This window comes from Neoarius graeffei, chromosome 2, assembly GCF_027579695.1.
Source record: "Neoarius graeffei isolate fNeoGra1 chromosome 2, fNeoGra1.pri, whole genome shotgun sequence".
Classification (NCBI taxonomy): Eukaryota; Metazoa; Chordata; class Actinopteri; order Siluriformes; family Ariidae; genus Neoarius; species Neoarius graeffei.
In genome coordinates, this window is record NC_083570.1 from 26,874,943 (window position 1) to 26,894,437 (window position 19,495).

Here is a 19,495-nt window from a genome sequence, read left to right on the forward strand (position 1 = left end):
CGGGCCCTCGCGCCAGCGGCCAAGGGGGGCGGGGGCATGCGTCCCCGCGAAATACCTTCCACAGCTTCTTTGGCAAGAGACATTACTCCCACAATGGTGACAAAGCACAGAATTGGACACAGAGTACACGGTGCGCTGAGATGTTGTCATGGACAGAACATTTTATGCCATGGCTTCCCAACCAAATTAATGTATTTACCTCATCAGTCACCAAGCTATAGCTACATAGGATTGTCTTCTGTTAGACATCTATTAGTCTGTATGTAACGCTACAACACTTGCTCCCGACTGCCCACCCATTCCCCACAAGTCATGTGTGTTTAAGGCAACCAAAACAACATACTCCTGGTGCCTCATGATTGTAAACACCTCTCCTGCAACTGCTACAGCGCAATGAGCGCCCCCAGTGGTCCACAAGTCATGTGTGTTTAAGGCAACCAAAACAACATACTCCTGGTGCCTCATGGTTGTAAACACCTCTCCTGCAACTGCTACAGCGCAATGAGCGCCCCCAGTGGTGAAAGTTCACCAAATTTGGTATACATGTCAAGGGACCTATGAAGAGTTGTTTTGTCAAGTTTGATCAAGTTTGACCAATCAGAAGCCGAGATATAAATTGTTGCCTGAAAACAGCGCCCCCAGTGGCAAAAGTTCACAAAATTTGGCAGATATGTCAGGTGACCTGTTAAGAGTGTGCGTATCAAGTTTGATCAAGATATAGAAAATTGAAGATGAGATATTGATTTTTGAAGAATAAATTTTTTGGTTTCTCCCATGTCAGTAGGTGGCGCTATGCTGCACATGAGCGATTATGAGTTGGAAAAATAAGTGTCTACAACAGCAACGTTCTATCACAAGGTAGTGGTGTGAAGGAGAAGCATTATGGAATTATTTACCAAAAACCTGTTTTGGAGCAATTGCGATGGCCAAAAACAGCTCCCCCCATGGACGAAAATTCCCAAAATGAGGTGTACATGACATGGGAGGTAGTAAGAGGGTGGCCGTGAAGTTTGAACAAATTTGAGGAAAGATTGGATTTTTTGCCCAAAAATAGCGCCCCCAGTGGCGAAATATCACAGAAATTGGGTAACATGTCAGATGCCCAATGAGTGATTTGCGTGTGAAGTATGAGCAGTTTTGAGCAATTTGAAGATATGTTATGAATTTTTAAGCATGTAAAATTTTGCATTGAAAATTGATTGACGTATAACTTCTGAACGGTTTATTCTACGTGAAACGTATTTAGGAACTTTTGTCAGCCGTGTCTGTAGATGATGTGTATCAATTTTGGTGACATTCCTATGAACGGTCTAGGAGGAGTTGCGCCGTCTTCGTGGCCATGCATTTCGCACAAAAGTGAAATTACCTCACTTCCTGTTGGGTGTGGCTAATGCATTGGCATTACATTTTTGTCCGGCTTAGTGAGATACATATGCCTACCAAATGGCATGCCACTACCACAAACTACATGGCAACCAGGCACCTTAATGCGGGAGGCCAAAATCACAATGAGTTAGGGGGCGCTATAGAGGCCCTGAGGCCCGCCTGGATCTGGGCTTCTGGTTCTCAGTAGCGGTGGGAGTCTAAGAAAAAGGAGCCAAATTTCGTGCGATGTCGACCATGGCAAGCGCCCCAAAAAGGGTCTTGTAAAGAGTTTGCTTGCCAAGTTTGACAAATCAGAAGCTGCAATATCATTTCTGCCATAACCAGCACCCCCAGGGGCGAAAGTGCACAAAATTTGGCGTACATGTCAGGTGAGCTATGAAGAGTTTGCGTATGAAGTTTGATGACAATTGAGTAAACAGAAGATGAGATATAGATTTTTGAAGAATAAATTTTTTGGTTTTTCCCATGTCAGTAGGTGGCGCTATGCTGTACATGAGTGATTATGAGATGGAAAAATAAGTGTCCACAACAGCAACGCACTATCACAAGGTAGTGGTGTGAAGGAAAAGCATTATGGAATAATTTACCAAAAACCCGTTTTGGAGAAATTGCGTCGGCCAAAAACAGCGCCCCCCATGGACGAAAATTCCCAAAATGTGGTATACATGACATGGGAGGTAGTAAGAGGGTGGCCGTGAAGTTTGACCAAATTTGAGGAAAGATTGGATTTTTTGCCCAAAAATAGCGCCCCCAGTGGCGAAATATCACAGAAATTGGGTAACATGTCAGAAGCCCAATGAGTGATTAGCGTGTGAAGTATGAGCAGTGTTGAGCAATTAGAAGATTTGTTATGAATTTTTTAGCATGTAAAATTTTGAAGTGAAAATTGATTGACGTATAACTTCTGAACGGTTTATCCTACGTGAAACGTATTTAGGAACTTTTGTCAGCCATGTCTGTAGATGATGTGTATCAATTTTGGTGACATTCCTATGAACGGTCTAGGAGGAGTTGCGCCGTCTTCGTGGCCATGCATTTCGCACAAAAGTGAAATTACCTCACTTCCTGTTGGGCGTGGCTAACGCATTGGCATTACATTTTTGTCCGGCTTAGTGAGCTACATAAGCGTACCAAATGGCATGCCACTACTACAAACTACATGGCAACCAGGCACCTTAATGCGGGAGACCAAAATCACAACGACTTAGGGGGCGCTATAGAGGCCCTGAGCCCTGGCCAAGTTTGGGCTTTTGGGTCTGAGTAGCGGTGGCAATTCTCGGAACTGGTGCCAAATTTCGTGCATTTTCGCCCATGGCAAGTGCCCCGAAAATGGCCCAACAGCGGAGAAAAATAAAGAAGACGGAAGAATAATAATAGTGAACTCTTACAAGAACAATAGGGCCTTCGCCCATAGGGCTCGGGCCCTAATTACGAGAATTTCTGAAGCCTTATGCGCCTCGCCTCATCTATACGCTCTTGCCAGTATCTGTTGGCGTTGTCGGTGACAACAAGCCACAGCACCAAGACCAGCAACACTAACGACTCCATGTCCTCCATGTTTATTGTTTACTATTCGGGTCGTGAGACTACCGCTTAAAAGCTCACTGATGTCACTGTTTGCGCTGCTTAACGACATCACCTGACGTCCACCCACTTTCGCTAACTCCACCCAATGTGTCCACCCACTTCCAGCCAGCACGGTTCAGCGCGGTTGTAGTCGAAATGCAACTCCAACAGCCCCGCTCAGCTCGACTCAGCACGGCACGGCTCAGCCCGACTCAGCCGCGTTTGTAGTGGAAAAGCGGCATTATTGTCTTTCAAAGTGACAGTAGAACTCCTTCAGTTGGTTGGCCAGGCACAAGTCGTTAGAGTGGGGGGCTGAAGGTTTGTAGTTAGTCATCTGTCTGAGCACTTTCCAGATAGATGCAGAGCCATTGGCTGAGAACTGGTGTTGGAGTTTCTCAGAGTACAGTCATTTAGCTTCTCTCACTGCCTTGCTAAACTTGTTCCTAGATTCTTTAAAGCTTTTCCTGTCCCCACTTCTGAATGCTTCTTCCTTTTGCCACCTTAGCTCTCTGAGCTCATCTGTGAACCAGGGTTTGTCATTATTGTAACTCACCCTGGTTTGTGATGGAACACAGCAGTCCTCACAGAGGCTGATGTAGGACGTTACAGCCTCTGTGTACTCATCCAGACCACTGGTAGCAGTTCTGAACACATCCCAGTTTATGCAGTCCAAGCATACCTGAAGGTTCTCCGCAGCCTCATTGCTCTACAACTTAGATGTCCTCATTACAGGTTTCCTCAACTTTAATTTATGCCTGTATGCAGGAATCAGGTGGACCATGACATGGTCAGAGTGGCTCAGTGCAGCGTGGGGGATGGCATGATAAGCTTTATTGACCATTGTCGGTTGTCCATCGCTAGTAATGATGACTGCCTTATGAGGATGCACAGAAATGCAGATGGGCCGCAAGGCCCACACCAGAGCGACAGAGTCGCCCGCAGAGGCGGCACGAACAGCCTGGCCGAGTCGCCATGGAACGTTTGGCCTCATGAACTCATTTCACTGAGTTACATGACCTTGAACTTGTCAGTTGGTGACTCTATAGCAAAAAGTCAGAGTTTTGTCTGTTTTTTATGGTCTTTGAGCTAGCCTTGCTCCTTTGCTATAGAAAAACATGTTTTAATGAATATTTATAGTTTTGACCTAGGTCAATATTAGGTAACATATTTTCAATGGCCCATATCTAAAAAATGGACCAAGATAAGGCCATAGTTACTATTAATCATGAATTGGAAGTCATATATGTGCTTTCATTTGGGAACATTGGTTTTGCCCTGGAGTGACCCTGACAGGTCAGATCAATGATCTGCATATTTTTCATTGGCCGGCATCAAGAAATTGGTGAAAGATAGGAACTTAGTTAATATTATTAACTATGGAAGTATTATATCCTTTTCCCTTTGTCATCAGATTCCAGACAAGTGGCCTCATTTCTCTCAGTTCTGTGACCTTGACCTTTGTCCCAAGGCCTCAGGTGTGGAAATGGGATACCACTGTGCCCTTGGCACATTACTTCTAGTTATTATTATTATTATTATTATTATTATTAGGATAACAGTGTTGCATGATCACTGACATCACTGCACCAGCCACTGTTGACATTAAAAAAGATTCCATCACCCTTTGTTTTACCGGGGAGATCAGTGTTATGGTCCGCTCTGAAAAGTTGGAAGCCGGCCAGCTGCAGCACGGAGTCTGGAATGAGTCCACATAGCCACGTCTCTGTGAAGCATAAAAACAGAAAATGAATGAAAGTCTCGGTTTCTCCCCACCAGCAGCTGGAGTTTGTCCAGTTGTTGCACAATGATCGCACATTAGCGAGAAATATCACAGGTAGTGGAGTGCGAAGTCTGCGTCGACGGATGCGCATGAGCGCACTAGCGCGTTTTCCTCTCTTCCAGCATCTTGCTAAGGGAGCAAGAAGGTCCAATATTGACCAGAAGGTCCAATATTTTCATGGAAGAGATCAGAAAAGTTGGTAGTAAGTCCACTGGAATTGTTCCCCTAATGTTCATGAGCTCTTATCTGGTAAAAGAGATTTGAGTATCGCAGCAGTGAACTGAGTTTACAAACAAAATAAGACAAAACAATGCACACCAGCACACAGTTGCTACATGTCCCAATACATGTCCCAATCCTCCTTGGTCGTCTTCTCCTACAAGTAATGACACGGAAAAATCCTCAAAGCTGTAATTCATGAACAGTTCATTTCACATACAATCTGTCAGTCTCCGTTTGATCACAATACAATAAAGGTTTCCCGAATCAACATTCCAGCAACTTCAAATCAATATTAGTGTCCCCTGCTGCCGATTTTCTGAATCAAGTTGAAAAGTTAATCTACTCCGCCGGCGCTGCCATGATTGAAAATCACATGATCGCATTCCTGTGTGCTGATTGGCCAAAGCACGAACAATGTTTGTGAACCTTATGCGCTGTGCTGTTTTACCTATCAGTATCCCCCAATAAACTTGAAAATAATGATTTGAAGCCACATAGTGTATCATAAATTTAGACTTGTGTACTACTTGTTTAATTTCAAACCCTTCCATGCCATGACGTGTTGTGAGCCTTTAGTCCCATTTTTGTTACTCATTGACAGTTCACATTTTAAATATTGGTGTGTGGTTTCTTGCTGATGAATTCAATGTCACTCACCTTTCAACCAACCAATCAGCACACAGCAATGCATCATGTGATTTCCAAAATGGCAGCACCGGCGGGGTAGACTGGAAGTTTGCTTCATAGTTGGAAAAAAAAAATTGACCGTTTGGATCAATATTATTGACTTGAATTGGGGCACCACTGAAAGTGTCCTTACTGGCTGCATCACTGCATGGTATGGAGGCTGCTAAACAGCTTCATCCACCAGGCTGTCAGAATGCTGAACTTTGTCCACTACCTACCCCCTACCCCTGGTCTGTGTAACATTCATTCACACAAGAAAACTACCTCATCCGTTTGCACATCACACCAAAAACATTAGCATTACTGCTGTATCTGAGGCTATTGCTCATTTGTACTACTGTTCATATACACCTCATAAGCTGCTCTTCTAGCACCTTCTCCGTTATTTTACTGTATTGCACTACTGCTATTTTGTACATTGTTTGATTTTAGAGTGTATTTTTAATCTACATTATATTTATATATATTCTTAATTTTTCTTTTTTTTGTGTAATTTTTATCTGTTTTTTACAAGTAAGGTGAGAGAGAAACGGCATTTCGATTCTCCTACATGTCCTGGATATATAGTGAAATTGACAAAGAATCTTGAATAACATATTGGACCGAGTAATCTTTGTTGATTCATGATCAAAACAAGTGTTGCCAGGCAAAACAAACCTTACCCAGTAGCACTTATTTTAGTGTTACAACAACTGATTCAATTTCACAAGTGTGGTCTCTGTTCTTTCAAGGTCACTCATACTAATGAGAACATTTTTGTTTCCTTATGGCCCTTTTCCACTACCCTTTTTCAGCTCACTTCAGCCCGACACGGCTCGCGTTTCGACTACCAAAAACCAGCATGACTCAGCTCGTTTCAGCCCTGCTTAGCCCCTAAAACTCGCACCGTTTTGGAGTGGGGCTGAAGCGAGCCAAGCCGTGCCGAGTGAGCTTGGGGGCGTGAGCAGACACTCCCCTGTGCACTGATTGGTGAGGAGGCGTGTCCTCACATGCCCACACACGCCCCGCGAGCGCGCTGGGATCTGTAAACACCGCAAACCCGGAAGGAGAAGAATTACGAATTACGAGAATTTCTGAAGCCTTATGCGCCTCCCCTCATCTATACGCTCTTGACAGTATCTGTCCGCGTTGTCGGTGACAACAAGCCACAGCACCAAGACCAGCAACACTAACGACTCCATGTCCTCCATGTTTATTGTTTACTATCCGGGTCGTGAGACTACCGCTTAGAAGCTCACTGATGTCACTGTTTGCGCTGCTTAACGACATCACGCGACGTCCACCCACTTTCGCTAACTCCACCCAATGTGTCCACCCACTTCCAGCCAGCACGGTTCAGCGCGGTTGTAGTCGAAATGCAACTCCAACAGCCCCGCTCAGCTCCACTCAGCACGGCACGGCTCAGCCCGACTCAGCCGCGTTTGTAGTGGAAAAGCGGCATAAGTGTAGTGTAAAGAGACTGACAAAAAGCTAAAAAAACAAAAAAAAAAACCACAAAACTTTCTATTTGGCTTTTCAGAAGGACCAAACAAAAGCTGTGATAATCAAAAGGTAAATTTTCTTAAAATAAACACCACTTATTTGATATCGAATCAGTAGCCTTGGCGAACCACGAGGTGAATTTCGTTTATCTTTTTATCTGTTGGTTATCTTCCGATACTATGAAGTTATAATGAGGTTTCTCTTATTTTGTTTCTGGTTTTGATTAGTTCCGAAACTTATCAAGAAATAGAACGGGTAAACGAACTTGATCAGGATAAGTGCTGATTGGTTACAAATGCTGTGTCCTAAATCACTCACTTGTTCACTACACCCTACTCACTATATAGGGAATTACTATATAAAGGACTATATAGTGAGCTCATTGAGTAAATGATAAAAGTTATGTGCCACAGCTGCAGATGCATTGTGAGATACTTTGAGTGCACTATATAGGGTGTAATAATGCTCACTATACATTCGGACAGCACTACAAAATGGCAACCTGACTATATAGTCCACTATGTAGTGAGTAGGGAGTGATTTGGGACACATTCAGGACATTGGGGCACCCTTTGCATGAAAAATGATTTTGACCTTTTTGGTGACCTTGACCGGATAACCCTCAAAATGTTGGAGGTTCTATTTGAGACCAATGCCCATCTATCCTGAAAGTTTCATGAAGATTGGTCCAGCCATTTTCCTGTAATGTTGCTAACAAAAAAAAAAAAAACACAGAAAACCATACCTCGCCCCCTAATGGACTCCATCCCGGGCGAGGTAAAAAGGTTGGTAGACTGGCCGTGGAGCTAGCAGTTTATGAAATACATGACGTCTAACACAGGAACCCCAAGCTTTGGGATTTTTCTGTGTCATAACTTGTAGGAAAAGAAGACCAAGGAGGGTTGTGTACTGGGGCATGTAGTGACTATGTACTAACATACTGAGGTAGCCATCTGCGGTCCCATATTGGTGATAAACGTGATGCATGTCTCATGATTCGAGAACACACACACACACACACACACACAAAAACACACAATGTGTGGATGTAATCTATCTTTTCTGTATGGCCAATTTTAGACTAGCAAAAGAAATATTTTTAAAGATTTAAGTGTGGTGAACACTTAAAAGAGGAAAATGTATATTACTACAAACAGAATGTCAAATTTAAAATAGTACAGTGGTGCTTGAAAGTTTGTGAACCCTTTAGAATTTTCTATATTTCTGCATAAATATGACCTAAAACATCATCAGATTTTCACACAAGTCCTAAAAGTAGATAAAGAGAACCCAGTTAAACAATTGAGACAAAAATATAACATTTGGTCATTTATTTATTGAGGAAAATGATCCAATATTACATATCTGTGAGTGGCAAAAGTATGTGAACCTCAAGGATTAGCAGTTAATTTGAAGGTGAAATTAGAGTCAGGTGTTTTCAGTCAATGGGATGACAATCAGGTGTGAGTGGGCACCCTGTTTTATTAAAAGAACAGGGATCTATCAAAGTCTGATCTTCACAACACGTTTGTGGAAATGTATCATGGCACGAACAATGGAGATTTCTGAGGACCTCAGAAAAAGCGTTGTTGATGCTCATCAGGCTGGAAAAGGTTACAAAACCATCTCTAAAGAGTTTGGACTCCACCAATCCACAGTCAGACAGATTGTGTACAAATGGAGGAAATTCAAGACCATTGTTACCCTCCCCAGGAGTGGTCAACCAACAAAGATCACTCCAAGAGCAAGGCATGTAATAGTCAGCAAGGTCCCCAAGGACCCCAGGGTAACTTCTAAGCAACTGAAGGCTTCTCTCACATTGGCTAATGTTAATGTTCATGAGACCACCATCAGAAGAACACTGAACAACAATGGTGTGCATGGCAGGGTTGCAAGGAGAAAGCCACTGCTCTCCAAAAAGAACATTGCTGCTCATCTGCAGTTTGCTAAAGATCGTGTGGACAAGCCAGAAGGCTATTGGAAAAAATTTTTGGATGGATGAGACCAAAATAGAATTTTTTGGTTTCAATGAGAAGCATTATGTTTGGAGAAAGGAAAACAATGCATTTCAGCATAAGAACCTTATCCCATCTGTGAAACATGGTGGTGGTAGTATCATGGTTTGGGCCTGTTTTGCTGCATCTGGGCCAGGACAGCTTGCCATCATTGATGGAACAATGAATTCTGAATTATACCAGCGAATTCTAAAGGAAAATGTCAGGACATCTGTCCATGAACTGAATCTCAAGAGAAGGTGGGTCATGCAGCAAGACAATGACCCTAAGCACACAAGTCGTTCTACCAAAAACGGTTAAAGAAGAATAAAAAGTTAATGTTTTGGAATGGCCAAGTCAAAGTCCTGACCTTAATCCAATTGAAATGTTGTGGAAGGAACTGAAGCGAGCAGTTCATGTGAGGAAACCCACCAACATCCCAGAGTTGAAGCTGTTCTGTACGGAGGAATGGGCTAAAATTCTTTCAAGCCGGTGTGCAGGACTGATCAACAGTTACCGCAAACGTTTACTTGCAGTTATTGCTGCACAAGGGGGTCACACCAGATACTGAAAGCAAAGGTTCACATACTTTTGCCACTCACAGATATGTAATATTGGATCATTTTCCTCAATAAATAAATGACCAAGTATAATATTCTTGTCTCATTTGTTTAACTGGGTTCTCTTTATCTACTTTTAGGACTTATGTGAAAATCTGATGATGTTTTAGGTCATATTTATGCAGAAATATAGAAAATTCTAAAGGGTTCACAAACTTTCAAGCACCACCGTAGGTTTTTATTAATGTGCTCATTATTCTTGTGCTAATGTCTCATCTCATTATCTCTAGCCGCTTTATCTTGTTCTACAGGGTCGCAGGCAAGCTGGAGCCTATCCCAGCTGACTACAGGCGAAAGGCCGTCTGTGTCTGTGTGTCATCACAGGGCTGACACATAGACACAGACAACCATTCACACCTACAGTCAATTTAGAGTCACCAGTTAACCTAACCTGCATGTCTTTGGACTGTGGGGGAAACCGGAGCACCCGGAGGAAACCCACACGGACATGGGGAGAATATGCAAACTCTGCACAGAAAGGCCCTCGCCAGCCACGGGGCTCGAACCCAGACCTTCTTGCTGTGAGGCGACAGCGCTAACCACTACACCACCGTGCCGCCTTGTGCTAATGTAATATTGTTTTTATGGCAATGACAAACAGATGGCCTTATACAGCAGACACTACATTAAACAGATTAAATCAGAATAAACAGATTACAAACATGTCATTGATGATAAGATGAAGTGAAGTTTTCCGTGAGATGTTTGTTTTGCAGTTTTGGAAGGACTCTCCAGCGTCAGGGTTTGGACTTTAGTTTCCAAGTTTTTCTACATGAGTAGAAAAACTCATCAAGCCAAGCCAAGAAGCCTTTATTTGTCACATGTACACTCAAGCACGCAGTGAAATTTAACCTCTGCATTTAACCCATCTGAAGCAGTGAACACACACATGCGCACACAAGTGAGCAATGAGCACACACACATACATACCCAGAGCAGTAGGTAGCTACGCTACAGTGCCCAGGGAGCAGTTGGGGGTTAGGTGCCTTGCTCAAGGGCACTTCAGCCCAACCTCAGGCCATGGCTGCCCCATGTTAACCTAACCGGATTGTGGGGGAAATCAGAGCACCCAGACATGGGGAGAACATGCAAATTCCAAACAGAAAGGCCTAAGTAAGAATTTAATTCTTACTTAGGCCTGAGTAAGAATTTAATTCTTGCAAATTTAACTACAAACATTAAATTTACGGGAAATGAATATCGGCTCCAAGGAATATCAGTGTCCTTGATTAGTAATCATCAGCATGGGTATCAGCCCAGAAAAAAAGCATATTGGTCAACCCCTATTATTGTATTTTATTCCTTACTTACTTCAAATTTAAGGTTAGATTCTCGACTCCAGAATTAGTATTTAAATATGTTGCCCTTCTCTATTATTTATTCAGTTTCAGAGCTCTATTGGCCATTTTTATTTACAACCCCCTCTCCAAAAAATTTGGGATGCTGTGTAAAATGTAAATTAAAAACAGAATGCTGTGATTTGCAAATCGGGGGGGGGGGGGGTCGTCATTTACAATGCTGGGCTCACGCTAGCCGCTCGCACGCAGCGCTCGAAACTAACGGTGTCCCGACGTCCCGGGGACCATAAAAAATGTCATCGGGACACAAAATTATCATATCTGGGACAATCCCGGGACAATGGAAAAAAAATAGATCTAGAAAAAAAGTTCTACATTAATATTATTTACAAAGCCGTAACACATACGTAGACATTAACCTAATTTGTCAATTTTAATTTTAAAACGTTAACAGCGAAAAATACATAGTAGCTACACTTTCGATGCACCTGCACCCGTAGGCTACAGAGCAGCGCATTCTGTTCTAGAATCTTCGGCCGGAGTCCGCATTATATGGACTTGGAATGGAATTGCTACCGCACTCGCTGCGCCGACTCTTGCCAGAACAAAAATGCTTAAGCGGTTGAAGCGGACCGACCGCGGGGAAGAAACTGAAAGCCCAGACATAACGTCTCCGGGACCTTCAGGATCCAAAGTGTCATCGCCTGGTCTGCAGGCAACGCTAGCAACTGAATGAACTTAATGAACACTGTTAGACACGTTATAAAATACAACAGGAATGATGTGGATGATATTGACGGAAGATACCGTTCAACAGAATAAGTGAGTTTTCTTGGTGTCTTTCTAGTTCACAAAGTTTAGTCAGTCAGCAGCACAACTGGGCTCGGACCTGCCACTATGTTGATGTTGCTAACGTTTGCACTCGGCAGCGAAAGTTCATAAAATGGATAACGGAAAGTTCATAAAATGGATAACGGAAAGTTCATAAAATGGATAACGGAAAGTTCAAAAAATGGATAACGGTAATGGATAACGGAAAGTTCATAAAAATGGATAACGGTAATGGTGAAAATTATAAGTTGGCCTTATAAGTGCCAACAGATATTCAAGGTATAAGTAGATGAAATGAACATAAAAGGGGTCTTATTTTCAACTAAAGTGTACTGCAGATGTAGGGAGTTGAAACATTTTCTGAATGAGCTAGTTGGCCCCTTTAAATAAACGAGTATCTATTCATACAGTGAGATCGCCGAAGTTTAATAAACTGAAAATGCAATAACTGTAATTTTGAAGTAGATGATGTATAGGACATGTCGCTTGTGTCTTGTGACTTATTGTAAAAATGATATAAAGGGTTCAAAATCGCATAGTTACAAATATAATAGTAACTTCATATGATAATATTAACCACTGGTTATTTCAGAGAGGAAAAAAAATGGGGACACTATTGCTTCCATTCGGGACAATACAACACAGAATTCGGGACCACTGGGGGGGACACAGAAAAAAAGTTAATTTCGAGCCCTGCTCGCACGTCCGCAAATTGCGAAGTTTTATTCCAATTTGCGAAAAGAAAATCATCTGTATTCGCATTTTATGCGAAAGTCATTTAAAGTTTAAGCAAACTCCATCAAACAATTGCGATTTCTCAAGATAAACAGTACCTTTCGTGTCCATCTTCGATGTTTTGATTTATAACCAACGCCCCCGAGTTTCGAAGCTTCTTATTGGTTGACCGCAAATTACATCTTCCAATAGCATCGGACCTTACATATAAAATGATCAATTTCCGAGTTGCGCTGATAATGTCGGCAATTCTCGCTCATTAGTGAACAAGATTATAGCGAGGTTTGTTTAAAATAAATTATCCGACTTTACGTGTGACAAAAACTTATCTAAAAAGTGAGATAACATATTAGAATATTCTGTTAGCTTTCTCAGTTGGGATTGTTACGTTCCCCGCGGCAAAATAGGGGATGGGGGAAGCAACAGAGATAAACCAAGACGACCCGGGAGGAAAAAAGAGGACAAGGAGGCAGACTCAGGGCTGAAACGGAAACCGTTTTTATTCACAAAATAGAAAAAAAAAAAAAAAACTAAAGTCACTGGTCTCCAAACAAAGGAAAAACAAAACACGAGTCAAGTTCTCTCACCAACACTACAACAAACAAACCACAACCAAACAGAACCGGGATTACGCACGCTCCTTTCCCCTTAAAGGAGCAGCACACTCTCTCTCTCTCTCTCTCTTAACTGTCACCGCCACAGCCCACCGGCTCACACACTCTCGAAAGGCGTCTCCCTCTCACTTTTAACATGGCCCCTCAACGAGGTGAGTGGGAACAGCTGCGTATAAGAGGAAGGGGCGTCCACCTGAGAGAGAGAGAAAAAACAAACAAACACATATGCACCCACACGACCCCTGGCACCAGGGTCGTAACGGGTAAAAACACGATATAACCATTCTAAAGACGTATTTTCTACATAATATCAACCCTGACAGAACTTCGGAAGAACTCACAGATGAACCAGGGTATATCGACCAAGTGTACCTTGTTTTCAGAGCGTTTTGACGCACATGGTTCAAAGTTTTGACTGCAGGTGTTTCATTTGAGAAATTAATGGTGAATATCATTATATTTGGGTTATGAGATTAATTTATAAGAAACAACCATTGATTTTAACTCCCTGAGCTCCCTTCATCCTACCCATAAAGACACCCCCCCCAAACACACACACACATACACACATCTCAATCATGAACACGCGCGCACACACAATCCCAACCACACACACACGAGGCAATACCAGTGGTTGAGATGTTAAAATAGAATTTTGAAAAAAATTAAATTAAATTAATATATTAGCAAGGCCAGCCACTGATATTGGTCAAGTCCGACACTGATGTTGGCCAGGCCAGCTTGGCCAGTTCAAATTTATACATGACCTTGGGTTACCATGGACCTCTAAATGGCCTCTAACTCCCAAACCATGGCAGATGAAGCTCAAGTTTGTATGAGCAGTTAATATGAAATCAGCATTTTCCTGAACATAGCATACATGACCTCGGGGGACCTTGAAAGGTCAGACTCGAGGTCGCTCAACTTGAATTGCCTATAACTCCCAAACCATGGCAGATAGAGCTCAAATTTGTATAGGCCACTAATATAAAGTGATATATCACCTTTCCATTGAACATAGTTTATATGACTCTGTAAGGTTGCTCAACCTTGAATATTGTATACTCCCTAAACCATGGCAGGCAGAGTTCAAGTTTGTGTGATCAGCTAATATAAAGCCGTATAAGAGGATTCAAGAATAAATAAGCATGCTATGAACATAAATCAAGAACATGGAAAGACAAAGGCAGGAAACAAGCTTGCAAACACTATTGAAACACCAACAAACTACAATAATTCATTTTTCAATATTAAGTCAATGCAAGAAACATTTAGAAGTATAACATATCTTGCTAAAAAAATTACTTTGCTAAAAAGAAAATTGTTCTTTTAGCGTTTCTTGCTAAGTGAAATTGCAAATTGCTAAAGAAAAATTTGAGTCTTTAGCACTTTTTGCTAAAACAATTTGGGTCCTAGAGTGAGCACAGCAATGGACTGAGGCAAAGTGGAAAACTGTCCTGTGGTCTGACAAATCAAAATTTGACATTCTTTTTGGAAATTGTGGACATCGCGTCCTCCAGGCTAAAGAGGAGAGGGACCATCTGGCTTATCAGCAGCACGCAGTTCAAAAGCCAGCATCTTGGGGTGCATCATTAATGCTTAATGATATATACAGGTTTTGGAGCATCATACTGCCATCCAGATGACAGCTTGTTTAGGGAAGGTCTTGTTTATTTCAGTAAGACAAACCACATTCAGCATCTATTACAAATGTTTGGCTCTGTAGTAAAAGAATTCGGGTGCTAAACTGGCCTGCCTGCAGTCTAGACTTGTCTCACAGTGAAAACATTTGGTGCATATTTGAAACATTTCTGTTTCAAAACTACAGCAATTCTCAGTACCCAAACATTTACCGGTACAGAGTGCTGTTAAAAGTAGAAGTGATGCAACACAGTGGGAAATGTGCCTCTATCCCAACACTTTTGAAACATGTTGTTGGAATCAAATTCAAAATGAGCATATATTTTTCAGAAAGCAATAAAATCTCAATTTCAATATTTGATATGTTGTCTTTGTACTATTTTCAAAGACATATAGCATAATACAGTATAATTTAATTATTGCAAAGCATATGCATGGGTGCAAGTATAAAATTTTCAAAAACCTGAAAAGTCAGACGTGCATGGCGCAGCCATGCAGGGGGGTTACAAAGGGGGGGTGAGCTCCCCCTTAGGGCTCGAAAAAAAATTTAAATTACAAGTTAAAATGGTTCTCTCTCATGCAATCTCATGCAAACATTTATAATATTAATAGTTATATGATTTGCATATTCACATCAAATGTTTAATACATTTCATCAATTCATCTGAAATAATATTTCAAGTACAAGGCTTGATATTTCAAAACATCTAGCAACTACTAATTTAAATGTTGAAACAACCATTTTTAATATGCTTTTGCTGTGATACCTTTTTTACAATATATACACAGCTTGAGTTAAAATAAGGGGCCACATGTCTTGATGTCCTCAGAAACTCCTGGATTTTAGCAAATAAGATTCAGCTTTTTTCATACACAAAAATATCTATATTTTATAATCCATTACTGACTACAAATGAGTTTTCAACCTAACAACCACATTAGAAAAGATGATAAAAAAAGCTAACAAACTTATTTCAAGACCTACCTTACTTTTATTTAATAATTGAAAGGTAATCAAATGTAAAAAAAAAAACACGTTTATAAAAGCAGATACTTGTGATGAATAATTTCAGTTCTAGAAGCACATTGCATTTGCACATCACACAATATCAGATGACAATTTAAATCACCAATAAATGTTTTGAATTCACTTATTACTACATAGCACAAAAATCAGAAACATGCACGGCCAAGATCATTAATTTCAAAATTATTATTGTATTGGAGCCTTCGGATAAAAACTTCATTTTGACATATTTTGATCAGCAACCAGAAGCAAAGCACGTGGATCTGTCGCAAGGGAGGGAAGCGAAATAAGGTTTATTATAAAAGCTGAAGTTTCATTGGATGGCAGTTAACAGTGAGCCAATCAAAAACACAGTTCTAACTTGCACCAAAAGAAACGGCGACTCATGGGAATAGCTGTGTTGATTTGGTCGAACAACGTGCTACGTGCGTGAAACATGATATCACACATGTATAGCACCGTGAAACAACGGGCTAGTCAGGACCGCTCGTCGGTGAGCGGTGTAAAAATTGAATGAGGTTTGTGGCGAAGACGAGATGAAAAGATTTGTCTCGTGCAGAGACTGTACCACGGTAACCCGGTGAGACAGTGTAAATCTCAATGGATTTACACGATTTGGAAAAATGACTTTCAGAACCGAAAAAAATGAAGCTTCCGGCACATGCCAGAAAACTTGCACCCATGCATATGTAAATATAGTCCATAATTATAAAAACTATAAATTGCAAATCATCGCATTCTGCTTTTATTTACATTTTACATAACTTCCCAGCTTTTTGGAACTGGGGTTGTAAGAAAAAGGAAAACTAAAAAAGCTGTCCTATATCATTAATGCATTATAATGAAAGAACAATGTAATGCTTAAAGTTAGTGAATGCAGTTAACTGGTTTGGAAAGATGACAACGTCTAGACATTAAGGCAGAAAATACAGGCAAGGAAGCCATAATATATGGAATCTAAAATCACCTCAGTTACTGGCAATTGCTTGTGTGTTTCATTCTTTCAGACACAATACATGATGAATTCCAGATAGAAGTGAAAAACTTTTGTTTTTAGAAAAATAAACGTGCGGGTGTAAAATGTGTTTAATATTTGATTTCCCCACAGGTGACCTTGACATATCCATCTTTGCTCGCTACCTCTCAGAAAGGCAGAAGGTCCATCCAGCCGTGGAGGGACGAATCCGTCTCTTGAATTCTGCTGTTAGAAACTCAAGTCAGTTGACTGCTTTACTGCTCTTTGTGGTGCTCTGGGTCTCGCATTTAAGCCTGTGACCTCAGTACAGTACACCTGCTGTATCTCAGTTGTATACATCAGAGTCTCAGTTATTTTTACTGTTTAATGACTTGAGTAGGATGTGATATTTTAAAGAGTTTGCTGTAAATTTTTTTCTTGTATGTTAAGAAAACATTTTATTTCTATGCACTTCGTCTCTTAATGTGTTTGAATAATGTTTTAATGGATACAGGCATTGTATCAGCTTATTCTGGGTAATTGTGTATAATTATAAAAGCTTTCTACCAAGATGTACTTTAAATTTGTGATTTTCATCTCAATAGTGAAGAAAATTTATATTAAAACTGAATATCGCACTGAAAAATAAAATCAGGAAAACTTATAGTAAATAAGTAATATTAACAAGGTCAAAGGTAAATTAACAATAAAGTTTGTCTGCTGCAATGCTAATCGCAAGTATTTGAGTCGATCCAAATTAGTCTGTGATCATGTTTCACCTAATAATAATAATAATAATAATAATAATACCACATGTTAAATGAGTTGCTCAGTATAGTCATACTTTGCTTTTCTTTTTAATTATTATTTTTGGTCATGTACATTTTTTTTCTGTTTTATTGGATCTCTGTTAGCCTCACATTTTTAACTTAGCCAGTCATTAAATGATAACATTTCGTAACTTATTACCAAGTACTACGTATTTATTTGTTTGTTAAAGTTTTCACAGTACTTGAAGTGATGTAAATTGCAAACTGTACTACACAAACAAATTTTAGCTTCCACAATGCCATTCTAAAGATGTAACAACTAAAAAATTATATATCAATGCTCAAAAATCCTCATGTCCGCTTGTCTGAGATGACTAAAGTCTGTGCAAGGACGAGTAAAACTTTAATGGTAATCGTCCGATCAGACGACAAAAGTTAGTGCTGGCAACCTAAGCAACACAGGCACAAAGAGAGCAAGGAACCAGTCTAAAGTACCTCGTCTCGTTTCACAGGAAATGCATTAAAAAGTTTTATTCATCAACACAATATATAAAAAGTACAAAAAATATTTTGAGGAAATCATTCAAATTTCCTTGTTTTTGGTTATAATTCGTCAAAGTATGCGTGTGTACTGGAAAAGCTTGGCTCAGAGGGGTCCACGTAATGACCTAATCATACCAATTGGCTAAGGGTGACGAGGGTCAAGGACATCGTATGCCAGCAGCGCGGTTGAAGCAGTCAGGTGTCAAACTTGGAACTTTTATATCACGATTGGAGTTAATCCTTAACGCTAACCTGTGTGTGTATATATATATGGTTTCATATATTTCTTAATGATATTTTTATTTTCTAAATATTTATCAACATGCCGCCATTGTGGCACAGGAACCTGTGACTGGTGGACAGCCGACAAAGGGCGTCTCCCATTGGTTGTAAATCGTGACATAAAAATTGTAAACACATATGGGACCCGCTGATTGGCTGTTCACGTACTGAAGCCAAGCGGAGATGTCCGGCGTCTGTTGCTGTTGTCCAAAGAAAACTACAGGTAAAAAAAAAAAAAAAGCTCTACTACCAGATTACTTGGACAATCTTAGTCTACATGGAAATCAGAATTTATTAGCGGTTATGATCCATACAAAATTCCTCGAAACGACTGGAGTGACGGTGCAAATTTCTGGCCTAACATTAGCTACACATTGGAATATGGTACCTTCATTTCCCCCCAGAGTCCAGACACGGAAGAACAGTTTTAAAAAAAAAAACTACAAAAACAAGAAAACCTTTGTGTAAATAATTTTTGCCGACATCAGCTTTTGAGTGCTGCAAAAGCCAAAGCATTTACTCTCAAAGGACTCCGACCTGAACTGTGGGCTAGATGGTATTCCCACCCCTCCATGTCTCAACAACTCCACAGACATCTAGGTACAGAGCTATGTGCACTCTATCATTTATACAGTGATGCTTATTATTGTTAAAACAATATCTGAAATATTATTTGTAAAATAAAATATATTACTCTAGACTTTCAAACAATATTGTAAGATCTTATTTTAATTTTATCTAATAGTGGATGGTACAATAATTACAAACACTAACAGAATCAGCACATTCCAGTTGTAGCTATAGTCATATAGTAACTATAATCACCCTGATAATAATTTCAATAAACGGTTAATGTTCAGTTCCCTTTTCATTTATTCTCAATTCAAAAGGCACAGCTGAGTCAGCACAGGTTGATAAGTGTGTAACGGACAAACTATTTTATCCAAAATAGTTTTTCCTGCCTTAGTCAATTTATTTCCCTTTCACATGCTATTGTAAAGTTCAGTATGTTTGTGTAGAACTTTCTCAAACTGTAGGTTCATTTCTACACTCTGGCTCCAC

At 40.5% G+C, this 19,495-nt stretch overlaps 1 protein-coding gene across 2 annotated transcripts in view; it reads left to right on the forward strand.

Moving 5' to 3' along the window:
- Nucleotides 1-19,101, forward strand: part of nt5e (5'-nucleotidase, ecto (CD73)) — a 45,234-nt gene extending 26,133 nt beyond the window's left edge. The window contains exon 8 of one of the 2 annotated variants that reach the window (XM_060914034.1): nucleotides 16,992-19,101. In XM_060914034.1, coding sequence (XP_060770017.1) covers nucleotides 16,992-17,158 — 167 coding nt within the window. In that variant the 3' untranslated portion in view covers nucleotides 17,159-19,101. The remainder of the gene's footprint in view (nucleotides 1-16,991) is intronic. The other variant, XM_060914033.1, reaches the window with a different exon arrangement.
- Nucleotides 19,102-19,495: the final 394 nt, after the last annotated feature.